The sequence below is a fragment of the Symphalangus syndactylus genome, chromosome 5, assembly GCF_028878055.3.
Source record: "Symphalangus syndactylus isolate Jambi chromosome 5, NHGRI_mSymSyn1-v2.1_pri, whole genome shotgun sequence".
Classification (NCBI taxonomy): Eukaryota; Metazoa; Chordata; class Mammalia; order Primates; family Hylobatidae; genus Symphalangus; species Symphalangus syndactylus.
In genome coordinates, this window is record NC_072427.2 from 38273094 (window position 1) to 38288410 (window position 15317).

The 15317-nt window shown below is 38.8% G+C and overlaps 1 protein-coding gene across 8 annotated transcripts in view; it reads right to left on the reverse strand.

Moving 5' to 3' along the window:
• Positions 1 to 15317, reverse strand: part of MAP2K5 (mitogen-activated protein kinase kinase 5) — a 260015-nt gene that overhangs the window by 30499 nt on the left and 214199 nt on the right. For all 8 annotated transcript variants that reach the window (XR_010120698.1, XM_055278008.2, XM_055278010.2 and 5 more), the window contains 2 exons: positions 6996 to 7057; positions 4085 to 4130 (listed from right to left, as the gene is read on the reverse strand). Coding sequence is in view for 7 of the 8 variants with exons in the window: in XM_055278008.2 (XP_055133983.1) it covers positions 4085 to 4130; positions 6996 to 7057 (108 nt within the window). In the remaining variant the exon portion in view is untranslated. The remainder of the gene's footprint in view (positions 1 to 4084; positions 4131 to 6995; positions 7058 to 15317) is intronic.

Genomic DNA, 15317 nt, shown 5'->3' on the forward strand with positions numbered 1-15317 from the left:
TGGCTGAGGTTACACAGTGAAGGGATGTGGTGGAGGTTCTCCCTGCTAAGTCACATCCTGAACTTAGCTACCAAATAACTCTGAAGGATGATTAATTCCTCAGAAGGAGTTCCTTGTGGTTTAGAGAAGCAAATGGTCTATACAGTAATATCTCACATACTCCTTTTATTTAAAAATATTTAAACACAGAAATTGAATAGCAAAACCAACCTGAACCCCCATCTTAATGCTCTCATCTTAGGTTGTCTTTGTCCCTGAGTTTAAGGGTCTGATTTTTATGTTTTTGCATCCTTCAATTTGATTATTGACATTTAAGGGAAATTTCTCTACCATCTTTGCATTATCGCTGTCTCCCCTCTTGCTGCAGTCCCATCAATCCTTTCTGACTGGCAAGGGGCTGGCTTTTTCCCACATAAGCCATGGAATCCCTGCATTGTCTGAAGGCCTGCTGAGCATTCTGTCTGCTACCTCCTCAGGGTCTCCACTGTCCGAAAATTTGTCCGTAAGTTTGTTGGTGAGGCAGCACTGACACAGGTCTTTCCTGGGAGTTGCAGCAGCGTGATTTAAAAGCAGATTCTTTAATAATGGAATCATTATCACAGGAAAAGAATTGGAGGCGGAGGCGGAGGCGGGGGCGGGGGTGGGGGTGGGGGTGGGGTTCTACCTGTCTTGTGTCGGTATGCTGAATGTTCTTGGCTGCCTGCACGCTTAGTTTACCTTTAAAGCAGGGTTTAAAGCTGACTCCTGATTTCTGCAATAGGCTCTTAAAGAACTGAAAGTCACACCTTTCCCAAGGATGAGGGACCTCCCTATACATGAATGGGAGTCCGTTCAAGAGAATTCACTCAAGAAAAAAGATCCATGTGGAAAAGTGTGCTGTTCCCAGGGTTCCTTGTATAGAAGTGGAATGTCTTAAGAGATTGCCCGGCTGGTGGTGAATATGTTGCCTATTTGAACTCCACCAGGTCAATGTTGAAAAGGGTTTCTGTTCCAGCAGGCACTAGAGGTTTCACATCGCTCTGAAAATGTCTGAGACAGAGATATACTCATGCTTTGCCCATCCTGTTTCCTTTGCCTGGAATGGCCCCTTCAAAGCTCTCTATTAAAATTCACTTCATCCTCCAAAGGCCCTTTTCAAATGCTACCTTCTCTACCCAGTTTTTCCTCATTTCCCCAAATGGATCTCCACAGAACCCTGCAGTTCTTTTATACTAGTTACTTCATTCTAGTTATTTGTATACTTGCTATAGCCCCAAAAGATTATCTGTGTGGCTTCCTCTATATCTTCTGCTGAGTCTAGAACAAGACTGTGCACAATGGTATATCAACTACCAAATTCAATTATTTAATGGGTTCTGAAATCTCTTAGGATGATGCAGATGCTGATAAAACTTTTGAGAGAACTTCTGATGTAGCTTAATGACTACATGCCAGAAAACCACAGCAGCTGAAATGTATCCTGGCCTCCACAAAATGTAAGCATTAAAGGAATTTCTTGGTCCAACTTTAAAATACTTCCACTTAGGATATAAAAACTGAAAACCATCATAAGAACAACCACACAAAGTAGAGGGGATAAAATATCTAAACAACTAAATGAGTTCTAACACTGAGATTTTAATGGTCTCAGAAGTCTAACCTGGAGTTTTACATTAATCTTTAAGACTGACATGGTCAAAAACTGCCAAGATGATGATTTTATGATTCGATAAGGAGTATTCTGGTATAAACAGTGACCTCATCACCTAAGTGCCCACTCTGCATGGCCCAGATCCAGGAGGAAGGGTGATCTAGCCCACCAGTCCTACATTCTGATTTACTTAGGCTGAGACTTGCTGTGTTCACTGGTCAAGGTCACACCTGGAGTTCATATAAGAGTTCCCAAATAGTGAATCTCTATAACTTCCAGTATTTCCAGCTGCCCATCTCTAATTTTCTTTCTTCGATTTGGAAATGGAGGCCTACAGGGAAACCTTGACAATCCTGCAGGCCTCACTTGAAGCGGCCCATGTAGCCCATGCTGGTACCCTGCTGGCTGGAGTTACCATGCTTGGGAGATAAACTGCTCTTTTTGTGAAAGGCATGGGCCCCCACCCAGAGTGACAAATGGGCTCTACAGTTCATGCATTCAAGAGGAGGCTCTCGGCTTCCAGATGGGAGCACCATCAAATAGGTTGTAGGCGGGAGAGAAAAGGAAAAATTAAAGCCATTAATATGCTGGAAGGAATAAAGAGGCTGGTTCCTTAAGATTGGGCCCCTAGGATGTGGCTCAAGTTCCTTAAGACAAAGGAAAACGCACTTTCTTTCCCATCCTCTATTGGGCCCAATCTTTTGCCCAAAGTCCAGGCAGGGCTCACTCTCTGACCACAGCAGCTTCACATATAGTCTATTATTCCCTGCCTCCTCACTGAGCCCTGCCAAAGCAGTGGTGCCTCACCACTGCTATACCTCTGGGAATGCATTCATTTAAAATCAAACAGTGAGCAGTACTAGAAATAATGTTAAATTAAGTATGGAATGGTGCTTCCTGTGACTACATTTTTCATAGTATTTTATTGATTTATTGATATTTATTAATTTAAAATGTGGGACAGCACACAACAGGGTATAGAGTTGTAAAGAGATATATCTAAATACCTATGTTCTCTCTCACACACACACACACACACACACACACACACATCACTTGCTTTCAAAGCACTGAAAGTACTCACCCTTTAGCCTTGTCTTTATGATGTGCCACCCTGGAGTGGTGTTCCTTACCAACATATACATCCATATACATTTATGGGCGTATGTGTGATCTGCAGGTGTTTTATTTATAAGTGGCCAACTCATTGCAGCATTGAAACATGCATTTACAAACAAATATCTGTTTTATGAAATCCTATTCCTTTGTTTTAATAGCTGAGCTATCCAGCCATAGCATAATAATGCACAAGGTAAATGGGTCTCCATCTCTAGAACCTGTTCCAAGTTTTCTCAAATGTGACTAACTGCAAGAATTTCCCAACCATCAAAGAGACCAAAAAAAGACGCCAGTTTATTCTAGACATGAAACCTGCAGAGTTATAAATTGCAGAGGTTTTTAGGGGTGATCTTTAACTTGAAACTACCCTGAAAACTGAGATTTTGCTCCAGGGAACATGAAGGAGGAAAGTACCTTCCTGAAAAGCATTCATGATGCAAAACGGAAACGTACTGTTATTTTATATTCGAGGATGAAATCCATATTATACAGAAGTTGGGGCACTGAAACTGTTTATTAGGTTGGAATACAAAGGACAAAAACCTCTGAACTGGTATCTGTAAAATGCATATTGTTTAAAGAAGGTCAAAGAAAATTGGTAGGAATTTGCTCTGACTGTAGTAATCCAAAGGCAGGGAATGGTATGCAAAACATTAGAAAGAACAGACTATAATTATTATTTACTAATGCTCGATCCTAATGTTATTCTAACAGCTTGTGCGTTGTCAAATCAACAATCTGCACTAAACAAATGACCATTTGGGAATTGTTAGGGAGCATCTCTGTTCCTCTCCCTGCTTGACTAAAAACTGTCATTTGCAATCAAAGAAAGCTGCCTTGGAGCTGAGAACACAGCACTCACAGCCTTGTAGCTGTCTCTTTCTGAGGAAAGACCAAAGATTCACATTAACTTGATCTTTTGCAGCCAGTTTAATTTCATTCTACATGAATCTAAGACTCCATATCATATTCAGAAATTTTCTGCAGAATTGCACTAAAAACTTATTGCACCAATGATCTTCTGTTACCAATCCTCTGAATTCTAAAAGGTTTAATAGCAAATGAGGATAAAGAGTAACCTACATTAAGTTTGTGACCCTTGATGAGACAAATGAAAAGAGTTCTGCATTAACTTTCAAAAAGGTGGTGGGTTTTTAAAAAGTAAAAACTATTATCTGAGGATATGAGCTTCAAAAACATCTACCCAAATAAAGTAAATAATGTTGCCTTTTCAGAGCCTATGGCTGTTTTAAATTCCATTCTGGACTTTTAAACAGAATGTTAAACATAAATATATAACTGAGAATTCTAATGTAACTATAAAAATTCACTTACCATCAATTCTTCAGGTGCTGGCCTTTCTTTTGGCTGTTTTCGCATACTGTAGTGGAGAGAAAAAAACCCCTCTATTATCTGTGTCATTTGTATATTTTTGCTATAATTTCTACCAATGGCTATTTGTACTGGAATTTGAATGTTTTCAAAATACATCATGTTCAATTCTTGGCCAAAGTATTAGCATATACTCCCTTTCTTTTATTTTGGTCTTTACTTAATCAGATTTCTGGGGGACATTATGAGTAAGAAACAAAAAGTTTTTTCTTACTTTTTCACTTAAAAAATATTTTGCAACACAAATAATGAATTTAAATTAAATGTATCCTAATTCTACTTTTGAAGCTAATGTGAAAAAAGCAGCAATATTCTCTTATTGACTCAATTATCAATTTATTTCAAACTTAAATTTAGAGAATATACTTTTTTTTTTGGTAATTGGGATAAGACAGTAAGGAAAGAAACATGACTGTAGAGTCAAATGAGAATACATCTCATTCTTTCACTGTTATTCCGAATGACAAGAAGTATATAAAACAGGTCAGGAATCTAGATAATGCTACAAAATTACAAGTGTGTTGCTGTAGATTATCTTGACTTGCATTTGTTTTGGCAACAAGGCAAGTTGATAATTCATTAAACCGCTGTGGGACAGCTAAATTTGTTTAAGCTGCTTAAAGAATCGCATTCTTCATGCAAAATATTTCTTGTCTTCCACGCAATAGATATAATTAGTAGCTGTAACATGTACTTAGCTATGTGATGAAGCACTCACACATGGGATGGAGGTGACTGTGGGCAGCTGCCTACTTGATGGCCTTATTTGTTCTAAACTCAGAGTGTCCGTAGGATAGTCATGAAAAGAGATTGCTGCTTCTATCACTTGGAAAAATCACACGGATGCTTTTTTCTTTATAAGGCACTCTTCTAACAAGCAAGAAGAAAACTCTTCTTATAATCTCTGCATTTGCTGACAATACTTTTTTTAAAAATAGATTTAATGATCATTTGGTAAACAAGAATCGGAGTTATGAACCATTAATGACATCGAGGACATTTGCCTTCCCTATAAATAACCATATGCACCTCTCAAATACTGCATCCATTAGCAACTAATTCAAGCTGTCTCGCCAGTGGAGTTGGTAACAGTCCTAATCTGACATTCCAAAGTAGCTGTATCTCTTGGGAAAACAAGGCTATTACCCACTATCATTTCTGTTTTGGCTTGACATCTGTGGAAATTTGAATACAGGTTATCCCTCCCTCTGTCTCCATAAAACTTTTAAATAACAGCTGATTAATTTTTTGGACAGGATGGAGGTGAAGCCTTATCCACTTTTCTCCCTGCTGCTCAGACCAGCCCCACCCCGAGGTTGGTCTCAGACCACACAGCGAGATAAGATTAGCACTGCGATCCTGTCACAAATCCAACATCTCCTCCGGAGCAGAGAGGGTGATGCCCAAACCAGGCGCTCCAGGCAGTAGAGGAATCGCATGGTTTGTGTTTCAATTTTTGCATTTCAAAATGAGGCATTACCATGTGTAAAACACATGGTACACATTACCATGTGTTTTAGGAATTCCATATAAAGGAAATTAAGAGGGATATATATTTCTGGGTAATGGTTCTAACATCATTAAGGAGCTTCAAAACAGTTCAGGATTCCAGTGTTTAATCAACATGTACGCTTTTTTTCCAACATGGCATGCTTTGGAAATAAAATGTTTTCAGAGTAAAAATAGTTTTTAAAAGCTACACAATATTATATAAGTATTTTAAATAAATAGAAATAGTGTTAATAAAATTTTTTTAATTGGGGAGAAAAATTTCTTCCTCACATATATTTTCTATGGAATATAAACTGCATGAGACATTTTTATTAAGAGGTAACATGTTACACTTAGTCAAAAAGGTGACAAAGCTTGACATTTATATTAAGGAATATTTCTTGGTTTCCCTTTAGCATAATCATCAGACAGATCATAGTGGGAGGGGAAGGGGATGGCACGCAACGATTTTGGTTAGCAAGAATCCTGATAACATTATTTTGCCACACCACAGAACCAAGGGTTTCTTTTGATGGGGTCTGCCCATTCATTTTCCACCAGAGGACATGACTCTGGACTTTGGTGAAGGAGGGAAAGAAGACCAACGTAGTTAAGAAGGAGCTGCGGTTGGTTTTGTCTCCTGCTTTGAGGACAATGATTCCTATGTTCCTGAATTCCTCCTCTAAAAGACATATGCGTTCTGCTAGGAGGAAAAAGGCAGAAGGCTGGCAAAGAACTCTTGGCAGTAAAATGCCTGTTTCTTCAGATATAAAATGACAAGGAGTTGCCTAGAGGCTCTGAGGGCCCCTGTGGCTCCTCTCAGTTCTTTAAGGGTTAAAATGGGCTGAACTGTTTTCATAGTCTTCCAAATGTCAAAATTCATTGAAATGGGACCCCAGTATTGCATTTAAAATACAACCAAAGATAAAAGTTATTTACTGAAAATCCGATGAATTAATAAACTATGCTGCTTCCACTAAGTGACAGACAGTTTTATGGGTAACTTGAGGTTACATTAATAAAAATAAGCTTTGTACGTCTGTTCAATAGGGGCTATACAATTGTGTATTTCTTTTTTTAAAAAAGGATAGCAACAGCATCTGTGCTTAAAGAAGTATCATGACTTTCAGCAGTTTATTAAATCAGGAAAAAGGCTCTGAAGTATGCTTATTACCCTTTGTGTAAATAACGTTTACATAATTTAAACAATTTCTTCAGCTTTGCTGCCCCATCTGCCCAAGGCCCCGAAGTCCCTCCTGTCTCCAAAAGGAAGCAGGGAGAGCCATAAGGTCTCACGGAGCTGCCGAGTTAATGGCATGTATCATTTACATTGAGGGCATGGCATGTTTGTAAACGGGCTCACCACTGAGTGATGAAATGTACAAATGGCTCCGAGAACTCTCCAACTGGAAGGACGGGCGAATCCTGGGATGGAGGAAAAACATGTCACCAAAAGTCACAACAGTCTCCCTTCTCTTTCTTTATATTCCCCACCCACCCATGTGAAGGAGCAGTATAAAGAGGGATACAACGAGAATAAGGCCTCACCCAATTAAAAAGACTGTCTTTACCCTATTCCACACATTTAGGTAAAAATGCCAAATTTAAAGCCACACATATTTTACAATGGTGAGAAACATGAGAGCTGAGAGAGGGGAGGTGAAAAAAGGACAATGATAGCCACAGGGTAGGAGACAAGGTAGGGAAAGTGTAAATGAGAAATTAATGATTATTTAAGTAACACACAAATGGTCTTGTAATTAACAAAGAGCTGTGAAATTATTCTTGTGTTGACCTTTGTTTCTTTTACTGGATTTGCTATTTATTTACACTTTCCTTTTTATTTACATTTATTTGTATATTCAACTGCTCTTTACTGTTTGCCCTTAATAGAATAATTTGGATCAAAATTTCTTTTCTTTTTTTTTTTTTTTTTACTTTAATAGAAAGGCTTTTATAGGGGAAGTTGTTTCCTGAAAAGGAATTTCAGCCTATTTGCCAGTCTAGGCAGACTCCTCATATGAGAAAGCCAGTGAATTAAGGATACAATGAAAAACTCCCAACTTCACCACCAACCAAAACTAGGATGGAGGTGGGAGTCAGTCAAAAAAGCAGAAAACTACACAGCAACAAACAACCACCACCACGTAACACAGACAGCAAACCCCATTACCATTTGCAAAGGAAGGCTTTAAGAATTTAGGAGTTTTTCCAACAATGACAGAGAGCGCCACTGTGTTTATAGTGTAACAGCTCAGGATGTAATGAAATTACACTGCAGAGTACTTTAACAGTCATCTCATTAGACCTACAGTTGGAACAAGAGAGCCACATAAAGTAGGCAGCTGCAAATGACTCCATTCTCATCTATTCTCATTTGCTATTAAAAATACCTTTCGGCGGCTTTTTTCCACCCTGACATCCCTACACAAAGTGCCCTGCAAAGTATGATACATGCACCTATTTAAATTAACAAAGGAATGACTTATTTTAATCTCACTGTGCTTTGGAGTGCTTTGGCCATTTGGATGAGCAATATATCATTACATACAACCTTCCAGCGCTGCAGGCAAGAAACTCAGAGCATGCAGCATTTGGTGGGAGCCAAACAATTTCTCTAGCATACAACTGTGTCAAATGCATGCATGTATTCATTATTGAGAACGAGAGGAAATAGCTTTGATGTAGTAGAAAAAAGAAGATGATAAAAGCACCTCTGCAATATGCGTGTCATTATCAATGGTGGCAGATAGATACAATTGCACAGCCTCCTATGTGATTAGTAAATATACATATAATTGCTGTGGCCAATTATCAGAAAAATGAGATCGGTAATTACAAGACAGAAAATTAACTAGAACTCTTATTAAGGCTTTGTTTCCAATTCAAACAATTGGAAACTGCTGGAAAATACAATTAAATCAAAAGGAACTAAGGGGGTCAAGGCAGCCAAAAAACAAACAAACAAAAACAACAAAAAAGAGACAACAAAAAACCCCGAAGAGGCTACAAGAAAAGAAACATGAACAAAATGTTTCTTGGTTTTTGCATATCTGTCCTCTTCAAATTTAATCTATTCATCCAGAAGAAGGGATGGTTAGCAATTCTAAAATTAAAATTCTCATCAGTAAAGAAAGGCTAAGAGGAAAAGAAAACAAAGGAAAAATGGAGTGCAATAAAATCTTGCCAAGTTCAAAGGATTACATGCAGGCATTACACAGAGACGACATGAAAAACGGGGGTGGATGGGTGGCTGATGAAACAGTCCACTCAAAAGAAACAAGACACGAAATAGCATGACAAGTCCTCAATAAAGGTATATAAAATGGCCACAAAAGTCCCATCGGTTTGAAGAGCAAAAATAAAACATGATATCAATTTCAGCTGCAGCCTGTTTTAGGAAAGCCATATATATCACCAAGCCTATAAGATTCTACAAGGCCCAATTCAAGAAATGACATTTTACTGTCTCAAAAACTATTAGTAAAAAGATAGTTCAAAGTCTGAGGTGTAAAAATGATGGACTCTGATCAGTGAGGAAGCTTCTCTAAGTCATCACTTCATGGATTTTTTTTGAGGGTGTAGTACTGAAAGTATCTGAGTAGTAGTTGCTCTAAAATGCAATATTTAGGAAAACAAAAGCCTGCTATCTTAATGTGGTTCAATATTTACCAAGAGGGTTAAAATTCTGGACTGGCTTTCTACAAAGACCTGGTATAAAACATGATGCTAATGTGGGCCTCTTCTCAAAGTATGATATCAAAAGTAAATTAATGAATTATACACCAGCAACTTGATGAAGAGGCCGTTTAAAAACGGATGAGAAACAAAATGAGGAAATGTGACATCTTGCATGGGTAGTTAATGTTATTTAAGACCTGATATTGTAGCCTGTTAAGTTCCTCATATTATAAAACTAAGGAACACTGGGTGGTACCCATGAATAATTTATTTCCCTTCTGAAAATGCCAGCCCAAGTCGACTTTGCAGAACCACGGCCAGGGGATTCTCATCTCAGTGGTCCCTGGAAAGAATCACTCATTAAAGATATGGGGGAAATTCTAATCTCACATGCACAATGCCAGATATTTATTTTTGTTTTAAAATCCATGTCTCCTGCATCCCTCAAGGGAGAATTTTCTGAGATGCAGAAGACTGAGTGGTAGGGAGATGGTGAGAATGCCACACATAAACACTGGGCAAAGGTGTTTTCTGAGAGCCTCCAACTCCGCAGAAGTATGCAAGCTGTTAACACTCCAAAGGAAAGCAAAGGAATATACCTGAGAGTGTTCTCTGCACTGCAGAACTTAACAGTACACTTTTCTCTTTTTAAAGCAAATAAAATTACAAAGTTAGTTTTGATCAGGATATGAAAGATCAAGAACCTGCCTATTTTGTTATCTAATTCAAATCTGTGAGGAGGGAGGCATACAGTAAATTTGAGCTCCAGTTTCACTGTAGCTCACAGGAAGGGAAAGTATCTAGTCATCCCGAGGAGTTCAGAGACTCTAGTAAAGTAGTTGCTGCTACTTCCCAAAAATGCCCTCTATGAAATATGGGTTCTGGCAAGATGGAGAAATATATTTCAAAAATATAAATGTGGGTTGAAGAAGCAGTTACTCTTAATTCTCAGTACTGGCTGACACTGACTCTAAATTGTTAATGAAAGTCACTCTCTTTAAGACCTTGGGTGCCATACTTCACCTTAAGAGCTTTTTTTCCAGATGCTTTTCCGTTGAACTTCTAAGCACAGAGGTAAAGAACGAAGCAGTGGACACAACCTTAACCAAAAGCCTCAATCTGAGAGTCTAGTCTCAAATCAACTTTAGAGTTCTGCTGAAGGGACACAAGCTGGGTCTTGTTATCAAGCAGGCAACTGTTATATAAAAACAGCTGCCATAAACCATTTTAGTAAGCAATTCTGGTCATCAAGGAGGACAGTTTCCAAGCCTCAGAGGTTTCAGTAACTATCTGGTCAGCCCCTTTTGCTAAACAACTGGAACACAAGCACACAGCATGCTAGAGAACAGTGAAGGACAATAGGAAAAAGTTTGAGTGATGCCTTTGCCTTGTGAATAATGAACAGTTCAAGAAGGTCAACCCATTACAACTGAAACTGTTTAATTATTAATTATTCACAATCTATGAGCAAAAGGACAAGTTCAGAATGCTTAATGTATGTTAACTTCAACTGGACTCTCTCTGGGTATTTTGTTATTAGCACTTGTCAGCAAGGTACTCAGGCATAAAAAAAGGCAAGTAGCAGAAAATTGTGTGTGTGTGTGTGTGTGTGTGTGTACCTGCACACTCAAAGAGTGGTGGAGAAGACAAGGCAGGAAGAGGTCCAATTCCAACCACAGCTGCTACTAGTTCACTTACAGAGTAAGTGTGCCAATAAGTACATTTAGTGACCTTGAGAGCAGGCAGGTAAGCTGGACACTCCAAATACAGAAAGCATCAATGAGAAAAATGCTTTTAATATTCAATGAATATTCTTTTTTTGAAACTATAATGTATCTTGGCTTTAGAATAATCTGTCATTAATCTACTCTCCATCCTGCAACTCCCCACCCCCATAAAAGTGCACGTAAAACTGGTAAAATCTGAATAAGATCAGTGGTTTGTGTCTTGTATCTATGACAATTTTCTATCTACAGTATAGATACTGTACTATACTTTTTTTTTTTAATTAGATGCAGTCTTGCTCTGTCACCAGGCTGGAGTGCAGCAGCACGATCTCAGCTCACTGCAACCTCTGCCTTCTGGGTTCAAGCGATTCTCCTGCCTTAGCCTCCTAAGTAGCTGGGACTACAGGTGTGCGCCACCACACCCAGCTAATTTTTGAAATTTTAATAGAAACGAGGTTTCACCACGTTGGCCAGAATGATCTCCATCTCTTGACCCATGATCCACTGGCTTCAGCCTTCCTAAGTGCTGGGATTACAGGCATGAGCCACTGCGCCCAGCCGATACTGTACTATACTTATGAGATACTAATGTTGAGGGAAACTGGGTGAAAGGTACACAGGATCTCTCAGTATTATTTCTTACAACTGTATGTAAATCTAAAAATTACGTCAAAATAGAAAGTTTAAAAAGAAAAGGTAAGGGACAGGGACTATTTCTAAACAATTAGATGAGGCCTAGATTCTTAGCAGAACTCTGCTTGTATAAGGGAGAAGGCTAGCATAAATACTCAACTGGAAAAAAGTTAAGGGCCTTTGCTTAAAAAAATATTCCTGAGGACTACATTTTTGCCTATAATTCATAATTAAAGGTGACGGGGGACCTGACAATAATGTGGTGGTAAATTCAGACACTGATAAGGCATAACATAAAATACTGTGTAAAAATGATACAATCATTCATTATTCATTCATTCATTCAACAGCTTTTGTGGGCATCTACCATGTGGAACGCAATGAGCCTGGCATTGTGGAATGGCTGATACTTAATCCATATCCTCAAAGAATTTGTGTATTGTTCAGAGGGATAAGATGTACATCCCTAATAACCAGCCCTGCAGGATGGAGGAAGTGGCCACGTGAGACTGCCAAAGCTGGGCACTCAGGATGAACAGGGGGGCACTGAGGTTTTGGTTCAGTTTGGCTGGCAGACGCGAGTTCACAAACTAGGGTCATGGGGCGTAAAGTAAAAGAGTCTGCAGCGTGTGAGATACCTTCTTTGCTCTCCTACTTTCTTCTTTCCTGTCTCCCAGACAGCACCTGAGGGTGGGAGGGACCTTGAATGTTGTAGTCTGGGTCCTGTTCCCTTCTCCTTATACAAAACAGACATTCCTTCAAAACTTATGCGTACTGGCAGTAAAGCAAAGGAAGATGGGACAACCTCTCAAATATCTCAAGGTGTTGGCTGCATTGGTGAATTCTGAGGTCAGTTGTACTGTGGTTGGATTAAACCAGCATGGCAAGTTAAATGAAATATGGCCAGCCCTCTAACTGATTTTTAATAGCCCACTTCTAGACTTATGGTGTCAAGCCACCAAGCCAACAGGTGTTCAACATCAGAAAATCACCTGTAGTCTGACCAATATTGAGAGTCACGCTCTATATTTTAAAAGTAAATCTTTTAATTCATGTCTGACGTTCCTTTGCCCTGGCCCAACAATGTCTACTCTTAGGCACTGGGATTCATACTAATTGGCAAAGCTCTATTGGATCACTGCATTCTATCCTCGGTGCTGGGATCAAAGGTCATTTGTAATTCTAGGGGCTTGATGCCCAGCAGGATAGCGTTTTGCCTGTCAGACCCCAAATTGGTTTCTGATCCTCCACTGTTCACTACCTTAGAGTAGCATCTTTATGAGACAAATGGCAGAACCCATAGGGCAAATCTGTACTTGCTTGGGGAGAAAATCGAGTTTAAAAAAAAAAAAATCTAAAAAACAAACAAATGAAAAAAACTGGACCCTCACCTCTAAGGATCTCTATAGAAGCTAATCTTCAAACCAAAAACAACCTGTCCAAGGTGTAAACTAATGTGAGATTCTGGGAAATCAGCTACATTTTAATATTTTAAAGGTCCTCAATATTCATATCTGTACATATCTGCTGTAACAGAATATAGACAGGGAAGAAAAAAGCAGTCACATGTCATCAGAAGGAGAAAAATGGGAAAGAGATGAATAGGTGCTCCTGGTCCGAGAATGAGTCTCGTTTAGAGTGTGAGTAGCCATAACTACACAGCAGATTTGTACAAATTCAGTCAATGCTTGTTAAAACATTGAGTTTATTTTAAAATGTGGCCACTCCATGAAGGAACAATCAGTATTTTGACTCTAAGTGTATTTTTGATTTCATGATGCAGATAGAACTGACCTACTTCTCGGTGTGTTACAAGAGAAAACATCAGGGTGAAAGCGAGGCTTTGAACTTATGAAGGCTGGCAGATGACATACCAGAGAAGAAAGCCTCTAACTCCGCTCAGCTGGAGAACAGAAAGCCTGCCTTTTACTCATCCCACTCCACATCAAGTCTTGAGCAGAGAAAGTGAAAGATGATTCAATTTCCACACTGGGTCACCCCATGCTCTGGTCTGCCAGGCGTGACATTTTGGGGTGACGTTCTGTCCACTGGGTCTGGGCTGACAGTAGCAGCTCATTTAACTTGTCTCAGATGGGCCTGGAACCACAAGGTAAAGGCCTGAATTTTTGCCACTGAAAGGGCCTTCCTACCCATAAACCCTTTAATCAAGGAGAACCAGCTGTTAGCCAAGTGAACATCACTACCAGATGGCTTATAAAAAACAAAATATAAACGAACAGGTCTAAAGGAATCTGTCTCTGGGTAACTGAAATTTGAGATTATAGAGATTTTTTTTCCTATTTTCTTTTTTTCCTTAATGTGTTTTGGAAGTTCTTCAGTATTGGGATAAAAGAGAATAGAAATGATCTTTGTCATTAATGTCAAAATGGACTCTTCATTTAGTCTGCTTGGATTTTTTTTTTGTCATTTAAAAGATTTATATTTACTTACAAATGTTGTAAACATATGGTAAAGATCTTGGTGTTTTATAACATTTCTTGAAAATAGGTGAGTTAAATGAAATATGGCCGGCCCTCTAACTGTTTTTTAATAGCCCATTTTTAATGGAGAAATGGAAAATAGATTAATCTTTTAAACTGTATTTATAATTGCTTCCTTTCCAAAGCCAATGAGCATCTTTTTTCTCTTTTTATTTTAGGTCTCTTGTTGGTCATCAGCCATAATGCACACATTTTTTAGAGGTGCCTACATGAACAGTACACACATACACACTAACATCCACATACATCTCCCTTTTCAGTGGCTTACGCAGAGCAGCAAAAAACATACTTGTCTCATACCGAAGGGATTTCATTTACAAAAGTAAAACCCGTTATTGTCCTCTTTTTCTGCAGCCTCCCAATGCATTTCTACTGCTTTTCATAAAACACTGCTGCAAATAATCAAGCATGACCAGTGACATCCACAAGATTGAGTTTTAGGAACCATTAAATGAGCTCACCCTCGTGGGAAGTCTCCTGCTCAGGCTGGTCTAAAGGTAATTATTCAGCAATTCCTGCCTGTGCTTTTACCTTGTTCCTATACAGTGTTTGCATTTCATACACTGGTCAGGTCAACTTTTTTCCTCAGGAAAAGTCCAGCTATACATGTTTGATCCAGTACCTAAATTATAATGTTAATATACACACTGGCATTTCACCTGGTTCTACAAAAGTGCTGATTAAAAACACTCTTAAAGGTAGATAATAAACTATATTAAAAACAAAACAAAAATTAGGAGAGAAAAAAACCCTTAATAGGTGCCTAAATGAAAAAAAAATTGATCTTTTCATAGATAAAGAGTTAAGATTGAAACATCTGAACCACATCCACACACTGTTGAAGTACAAGAACCTGGCAGGTCCGTGTCCTGAAAAACCAACAAGCCATAACACTATCAAGTCAGACTCTGAGAACCCACTGTAAATCCAAAGTCCACATCACCACACTGTATGTCCTCCTGAATGTTCACTCGACTGTTAGTTAAAATAATTACTGCCATTTGCCACCTGCACTGCCACTATAGATAAGAGGGGAAACAGAACTACCAGTAGCTGCATGTATGAGTATTGGCTGTATTTGCTTACACATTTTTAAACAAATTCAAAGGCTGCTTCAGCTGCAATTCAAAGGCTGAGAATTAT